The following is an 8,477-nucleotide window of genomic DNA, read 5'->3' on the forward strand; positions in this document are numbered from 1 at the left end:
CAACAGAGCAGCAATGCTGGCTCCTGAGGAGAGCCTGGGAGATGCCCTTTGGTGCCTCCCACAACCAGGTAACTCCCCATGGCTCACAGGTCCGTGCTGGCCATCGGGAGGTTCCTGGTGGAGCAGCTGGCCTGGGAGGAGGGTCCCTTCCTGCACCTGGCCTGCTCCAGCCATGCCTCACGGCAGGACATGGCCCTGGGGGGCAGCGCCTGCTCCCGAGGCTGCGGCACCCTGTGGCAGATGCAGAGCAGGGAGCGCAGCCCCGTGCGGAAGCTCTCGTTCAGCCAGCAGTAGATGAAGGGGTTGTAGCAGGTGCTGCTCATGGCGAACCAGTGCAGCGCGAAATAGAGCGAGTTCTTCGTCCTGATGCCCAGGCTGGAGATCAGCACCACGTAGCAGTTCAGGGGGAACCAGCAGACTGCAAAGACCACCACCACCAGCATCAGCATCTTGATGCTCTTCTTCTTGTTCCTGTGGTGGGTGACATACTGCTGCGTGGTGACGTCCCCGATGGCATTGCGCAGCCACAGCTTCTTGGCCAGGCGCATGTAGGTGACGGTGATGATCAGCAGGGGCAGGAGGTAAAGAAGGAGGAAGGTAGACAGGTCCAGATACTTCCAGACCAACTCTGCAGGCTCGGGGAAGTCAGGGAGGCACAGACTCCGGACAGTGGCTTCCCTTGAAAACAGGAAATACAGATGTGGCATGTGGCCATTGCTGTCCCATGGGTGCTGCTGGCTTGGCAAACCACAGAGGGGGTCTCACTGTGAGAGTTGTAGTGTGGACAGAGGGAGGACACAGAGCATGTCTCTGGCATGTCTCTCTCAGGCTGGACCTGCAGCCCCTGCCCTCCATGGAAGCACCCACCCTGCTGTGTCCCCCAGCAGCCAGGACCCCTTGCCCTGCCATACCCCCCAGCACAGGATCCCTCAGCCAGAACCACTGCAGCTCCAAGCCAAAGCTGTTCTGGAGGGGAGGGAAGGGCTGGAGGCTGTGAGAAAGCCTCAAAGGCATGACAAGCCCACCTCACTTCCCTTTCCTACCCACCATTCTCTTGCCATCAGCTCCTACAACCTTCCTGCTACCTCTTAAAACTGGTGTGATGATTATTCACTTGGCTCCAGTTGAACCACTGACAATGAACTAACAAAAGAAAGTCTAACTATACACAACAGCTCATTTTAACAACCTCTCACACCTGTCCCATCCCATCCAGCCCCAGGATCTGGGTGTGTTCCCACTGCCTGGCCAGCAGTGGCTCTCATCCCATCACCCTTCACTGCACTGCATGTGTCCCCTCCACACCCCGCAGCTGGTGTAATGGAATTTATTTCCAGTGGATGCTTTCTCCTTTTCTTTCTTTTCCCCTCTCTTTTTCTTTCTTTTATTCCATTTTACTCTTCTCTCTTCATCCCTTGTTCTCCTCTATTCAGCACAGATTTTAGCTCCCATCAAGCTGTACTATTCACTGCAGTATTGATTAATATCTTTAATATCCTGTTTTCAACTGCTGGAGTTGCCTTTTGTGCCACAAATAGGAGGTTGCTGAGAACAGGCAGCTGGAGCAGGGGATGAGGTCAGAGGAGTGACAATGGGTCCACCGAGTACGGAGGACCTGGAGATGCCCTCGAGATGGGAACTGACGCAGAAAGGAGAATCATCTTTTCTGAACTGCAGTCTTGGCTTTTCCTCCCCTGGATCTGGGAGACCTCACCACTGGCACAGGGGCCCTGCCAAAGGGGATCTGACAGGACAGTGTTTCGGTGAATTCTGACATGACCAGGGACTCAGATGGCTGCTGTGTAGTGCAGCCAGAGATGGATGTTGGTGGAGGCCCTGTTTCCCATCCCAGAACCCTAACCACTCCCTGGTAGCAATCCCAGGAGCCCTGAGCCTGCAGGAGCTATTACAAGCAATATTACTACTGTGATTTTTTTTTCAATGGAAAGCAAGGACAGGAATAGCATGTCCTGGAAGTCCTTATATTGCTGAGCTGCCTCGTGCCAACACAGGGCTCGGTTTCCTCTGGCCATGCCAAAGGATGAGCAGAGACAGGTGCCCCGAAACAGATCGTAGGGTTCCTTCATTCATGAGCAATTTGCTCCCTAATCCCCAAGCACAGCTGCAGAGCAATGCAAGCACAGAGTAACCCTGCCCTGTGTTTACAGTCTGCACAGTTATGGGTATGATATCCCCTGGCTATGTCAGCCACATCAGGCACAAGCACAGGCAGGGGAGGGCTGTGAAGCCCCCATCCCACTTGCAGCTCTTGCAGCCCCTCAGACACCAAAGCAGCGACAGCCTGGGCAGGCACTCACACTCTCCTGCCTCATCAACAGGAGGGATCTGGCTGGGCTGCAGGAAATTAGGTTTGTCCTTTCTACAGAAGGTCAGTGTCTACAATAGAAATCTCATTCCTGCTGCCTGTCAGTGTCTCCTTGCCCCACTCCCTGGGATGCTGATCTCAGCCTGAAAATACAGGTCATGGTAAGATTATCCCCTTGGCCTCAAGGCTGGCATTCCTGCGAAGGGCAGCACCAGCAGCGTGACACCTGCCACAAAAATCCCACTTGGGTACTGTTACAGACTGTTTTCTAGACCAGAGAGGTCACAGCAATGCCACAGGCTGGTGGGGACAGGAGGGACAGAACAGGTTGGGTACCACAGAGGAAAGGACTGCAAGGGAAAAGAACCCCAGAGTTCGGGTTTTGTATTTCTCCCTGGCAGAGGGTGACAGCAGAGACAAGTGCCATTGCTGGGCCTTTTGTGGGGAGATGATCTTCTGCTTTTATTTTTTTTTTTTTATTTCTTTCCCTCTACATTAGAACCTTCTCTTTTTTTCTGGTATTTCAGTCCTTATGTTGATGTGAAATTTCACTTCATCTACTGTCATTGTGTTCAGCCAAGCAAAGAGTTCCCTTTCCTGAGGAGAGGCACCATGGCACACCAGGACAGCTCCAGTTCCTGCCAAAGCACTGGTCCCTCACCTGCCCCACAGTGGTCCCCCACAGCCCTGCTTCATGAAGAATGTATGTTCTCCATGTTTTTCTCGTTAGTGTAACACTGGACAGAGGAACCTCAAGCTTCAGGGAAGGCTGGTCCTGCTTTGTAAGTCCACATGGATGAAATACAGGGAAGTCACAACCTGAGACTCAATGTAGGAAATCCTGGGGAAGAGGGATCAGTAAATCAGGGTGGTCCCCTGTCCCTGCTCCCTGCAGAACCTCGGTGATGTCAGCACAGGTATTCCCAACAGGAAGTTTATTTTCTTTCTTTTTGAAACTGCAGTTTGGCTCTCTCTCTCCTCCCTGCCTGGGCGAGTTGGATGGGCTTGGTCTTGCTGGATCTGAGGAGCTGAGTAGGCAAAAGGAGGGAAGAATAAAGTCCCTCAGGAGAAAGTTACCTTCTCAGGACAGAACCTCTCCTGGCAGGGCCATGGCACTGGAGGAGGTGTGTGTTGCCAACAGCTGTGCCCCAGCCAGGCTGTGCCAGTGGGACCCAGAGCCTCACCTGGGCATGCAGGAGGTGGTGAGAGCAAACCCTGGACAGCAGGCCAGGCACAGTGCAGGCCAGGCAGCTCTTCCACAGCCCCAGCCTCTGCTGGGGGAAGGGGGATGTCACCCATACACCAACTCCCTCTCATCCCACATCACCCATCCTGTGCCTGGGACGCTCAGGTGCCCTCCCTGCTGAGCAAGGCACTGCACAAGGGCTGCCAGACCTCCACACACTCCCTGGGAAGGGGAGATCACTCACCTGTAGTTATACTGGAAAAGCTTTTGATAGACAGCATGGGGCAGGGAGAAACAGGTTGCCATCAGCCAGATGACAGAGATGCTCAGAGCTCCCTTTGTCAGGGACATCCTCTGCTTCAGCGGGTTCAGGATGACCTGCAACAGAGACTCTGTCATGACTCCTCTCCCACAAGGAAGCAAAAGTCCTCACAGCCCACAAGAGGAGTGGGCAGATTGTAACATAACCTAACACAACTAATGATAGGAAAATGACAGCCACGATTAGGAAAATGTCCTGTTCATTAGAGTGACCTGGAAAATTGGAAATGTTGAACTTCTCAGTCTGCTCAGAAGAGCTTTCAAACTTTATTCTCAATCTTGTTATGTGAGAACTGTTTTCCTTAAGTTGGAGGTTACCTTAGGTCAAAAAAAAAAAAAGGAAGATATCTACCCAAGTGTCTTCACTCAAGGGTATGTTTTTATTCTATATGAACTACATAAAAAATGTCTTTTGTTCCAGCTGGGCCTGTGAAGCTGAGCTTTCCTCCCCTCTGCTGAGGCAGAAATTCAACTTTCATGAGATTTTCTTTGTTAGATCTTTAAGCTGATAAAATCTGATGGTCTGGAACTTACTATTTGACAACAGCACATGAAAGGGGAGTGATTGCTGGGGACAGGCACATGGCCTGGGCTGTCCTAGCTGCCCTGCACTGGACACAGAGCCAGCGTTTGTCATGGCCAGGGACAGAAAAACTTATCATAGCTCCAGTCTCCTCCCAGAGCCTTGGAGGAAGAGGGAGGGGCAGGCAGTGTCACCTGGTGCCTGTCGAGGGCGATGGCCGTCAGGGTCAGGGTGGACACGTGCAGGGAGCAGTACTGCACAAAGCGGCTGATGTGGCACATGGCCTTCCCAAAGATCCACGTGCTGTTCACAAAGCGGACCTGGGGGGAAACAACAGCTCATCAGCCAGAAAATGTGCTGAAAACAAATCCATGGGGGTTTGGTTTGTTTTCCTACAAGTCCCGTGGCTGGAACCTGAGCTGGCTCAAGGGGTCTGGCTGGTTGGGCGGCTTCACCTGGAACTTATAGAAAGATCAGCTATCCTGGTCTCTGAAACACCTCTACAGAAGAGTTTATAGGGTCAAACCCCACTGATGCCACAGCCCTCCTGGCCTGTTCTACAGACATTGTGAACAGTGGTAAAAACTTGTTATTACACTAACAACTATATTCGGAAAAAGTGGACCAAGGTTTGATATCAACCCCACTGTCAGATTTGGAGTGCTTTCATTGAAGTCTTTATTCAGCTGGCATCTCTGAAATGCTTGACTATTTTTTTCCAGTCACCCAGTATGACTGGCATTCAGACTGTTCTGACCCACTAAGGGACTCTCTAGTGCTCTGCTGCACGAACATTAAAAACACAGGAACTTGTTCTCATTCCCCAAGAAGCTCTTGCTGGGGTTTGGTAGCACACATTGTGATAGACTTTGGAGTTTCTAGGAGCTACAGAGTCTAACAGAGCAAGAGAACCCACAGATTGCTGAACAATGTTTTACTTGTCTGGCAGAGTTATCAGTTAGGCTTGGTGGGGTTGGGTTCCCACCTCAGCCCCAGGAGAGAGTGCATGGAAAGCCTATGACCACCAGACAGAGCTCTGGTGGGTGAGAGGTTCCTGTCCTGGCTGAAGGGACAGCAAGACCAGCTACTTACCAAGGTGAAAGGTGTGTTGAGCAGCGTGATCATGATGTCTGACACTGCCAGGTTGACGATGAAGAGGCTGGTGGCTGAGTGCATCCTCTTGTTCTTCAGCACCACGTGGCACACCAGCATGTTCCCAAAGAGAGACATGACGATAATGACCGAGTAGGCCACGATTAGCAGCGCTTTCACTGTTGGCTTCTGGGATTCTGGCTCATATTTAGCCAGCTCAGCAAATTTCTCCCACTCAACAATGCGGCTCTCTGTCCAGTTGAAGATGCTCCTGTTCGTTGCATGGTAGATGGACATGAGCTTGGCCATGGAAGAGTAATGGTCAAATTCCTCAAGAAACCCTGTCACCTGTGACTTGGATAGCTGAAGCAGTGAGTGAGGCATGGTAGGTCAGCCCCAGTCTTCCCTGTTGGTGTGTCAGAAAGGGGCTGGTTTGGGATCACACACACTCTCACACAGCAGGAAGAGCAAGAACATCACAGGTGAGCTCTGGGCTCAAGCAGGCTGCCCGACCATCCTGTGCTGCTGTCGCAGGAACTTCTTCCCAATGCAGAAACATTCACCTTCCGCTCTAAATGAATCCAAAGACATCTTTCCAGCAGTGATCTGAATTCTGAATAGAAACCAACACTTCACTTCCTGAATCAGACAGGTCTGTATGTGACACTGCATACATCACAGCATGATTACACCCCAGCCACAAGGAGAAACCAAACTCCCCACCCTTACCCCCCTCCCTAACTCCCCACCCTTACCCCCTCTCACTTGCCTCGCACTGTCCAGCCGTGTTTGGCCCCGACTGTGCCCTGTCCCAAGGGGCAGCAGCGGCTCCTCCGGCTCCTGCGCTGGACACCCCGCACCGCACACACATCACTCTCAACAACACACCCCGCACCGCACACTGCCCGCACCGCACACTCTGCACTCACCGCCGCATGCAGCTCACCTTCCGCACCGCACCCCGCACCGCACACACTCCGCACCGCACACACCCCTGCACCGCACCCCTGCACCGCACACACCCCTGCACCGCACCCCTGTACCGCACACACCCCTGCACCGCACACACCCCTGCACCGCACCCCTGTACTGCACACACCCCTGCACCGCACACACCCCTGCACCGCACACACCCCTGTACCGCACACACCCCTGCACCGCACACACCCCTGCACCGCACCCCTGTACCTGCACACACCCCTGCACTGCACACACCCCTGCACTGCACCCCTGCACTGCACACACCCCTGCACTGCACACACCCCCTGTACTGCACACACCCCTGCACCGCACACACCCCTGCACCGCACCCCTGTACCGCACACACCCCTGCACCGCACACACCCCTGCACCGCACCCCTGCACCGCACACACCCCGCACCGCACACACCCCTGTACCGCACACACCCCTGCACCGCACCCCTGCACGGCACACACCCCGCACCGCACACACCCCTGTACGGCACACACCCCGCACCGCACACACCCCTGCACCGCACACACCCCTGCACCGCACACACCCCTGCACCGCACACACCCCGCGCACCTTGCACACCCCTCTCACCCCTCTCACCGCGCACTCTCCGCCCCGCACCGCGCACCCCCGGCCCGCCCGCACGTGCCGCCGGCGGGGCCGGAGCCGCCGCTCGGGGCGGGGTTCGGGGGGCGGAGCTGCTCCATTCATAAAGCGGCACGGGCGGGGCCCCGGGAGTCGTTACCGGGGTTCAATCGGCGCCGCGGGTTCCTGCGCGAATCCGCCGGTGCCGGTGCCGGTAGCAGAGGGGCTGCTGCAGGGATGGGGCAGAGGGCAGCGCCCACCACAGTGGCGAGCGGGCACGGAGCATCCCTTTCTTAACGGGAAAAGGAGAAAACCATCCTCACAAACCTCTCCCGGCCCGAATCTTTGTGGAAAGGCTCCCGGTGGAGTTTCAGAGCTTGTTTTTTGATAAGTTTTTCTCACGGCTGGGTCACTCTTGACAGGTGCTGACACAGAAGGCAGTTTAGGTTTCAAAGACTTTAGGCAACATATTTTTAAACGAGATAGTATCATATTGCTCATTTTGCATTCCACATGTGTCACTTATTCCTTATATATATATCTAAAGGGTTTTTTTTTCCTGTCCATTTCCAGTCACCTGCATGATCTCCTTCTCCTCTGTCCATGCCCATGCTGTGGCCAGGCCATGCAAGGACTAAGGCAGGGGAGTAGCTACAGGATGGGGAACACATGGGAGGGACATGGGACACAGGACATAGAGAATGTGCCTCTTGCCACATTCCAAATTCTGCTTCTGCGTAAAAAGGTCCCATGCTGACACAAGGAGCCAAGAATTCACTTCTGTTGTCAGTCTGGGGTTTAACAGCCCAGTGCAGTTCAATAAACAGCTACAGTCATCCTGTGTGTTCCAATGATAAGAACACTTATATTTTCCAAATTATCTAATTTTTCCTAATTCCAGTTAACAATGCATTTTAAAATGTTGTTCTGATGTCTGTCCTCGTACCTGGCATTCGTAACCTCTATCAGGGCATATAAACCATGATGTCAGGTATAATATTAGATTTTTCCTAGTTTGGGGGGCTATTTGCTATGGAGCAAATTGAGCATCCCAGCTTGCACTGTGTCAGCCATAGGCTCTTGGAGAGACTAATGAAGATCTTCCTGGCAAATAGTAGAAAAAGAGTCCAGAAGAGAGGAGGAAATATTTGTATATTTGGTGTGTATTTCCAAGGAACTGGTTCTTTGCTCAGAATTTTGTATTTATGGATTCACAGGTCTAAGAGATGCACCAGCTCCTGACTGTGGCAGAGCTCCAGTTGCTTTCAGCAGAAGCAGAATGAGCTCTGCAGCTGCTCTTTGGAGTTTCTTGCCTGAGGGCTCCAGAAAAGACACGCTGGATGTTTATTACCACTATAGCAAGATGATCTGGGAGGTTTCTGCTATTTTTTAGTCCCCCTGAAGCCATTCTCACTGTGGCTGTGAAGTTCTTGTGCATCCAAAGAGCTGTTTCATTATCCTCCCATGCTGT

The 8,477-nt window shown here is 53.2% G+C and overlaps 1 protein-coding gene across 2 annotated transcripts; it reads right to left on the reverse strand.

Annotated features, from left to right (window-relative positions):
• LOC115914850 (probable G-protein coupled receptor 83) lies at positions 1-6,055 on the reverse strand. 2 transcript variants are annotated; one of them, XM_030967657.1, is made up of 4 exons: positions 5,449-6,055; positions 4,551-4,676; positions 3,757-3,890; positions 1-678 (listed from the first exon to the last, which is right to left on the reverse strand). In XM_030967657.1, exons 1-4 carry the CDS (start codon positions 5,830-5,832, stop codon positions 84-86), a joined length of 1,239 nt encoding a protein of 412 aa, XP_030823517.1. In that variant the 5' UTR covers positions 5,833-6,055; the 3' UTR covers positions 1-83. The 2 variants fall into 2 exon arrangements, with proteins under 2 accessions (XP_030823517.1, XP_030823518.1); XM_030967658.1 differs by lacking the exon at positions 4,551-4,676.
• Positions 6,056-8,477: the final 2,422 nt, after the last annotated feature.

The sequence above is a fragment of the Camarhynchus parvulus genome, chromosome 4A (assembly GCF_901933205.1).
Source record: "Camarhynchus parvulus chromosome 4A, STF_HiC, whole genome shotgun sequence".
Taxonomy (NCBI): Eukaryota; Metazoa; Chordata; class Aves; order Passeriformes; family Thraupidae; genus Camarhynchus; species Camarhynchus parvulus.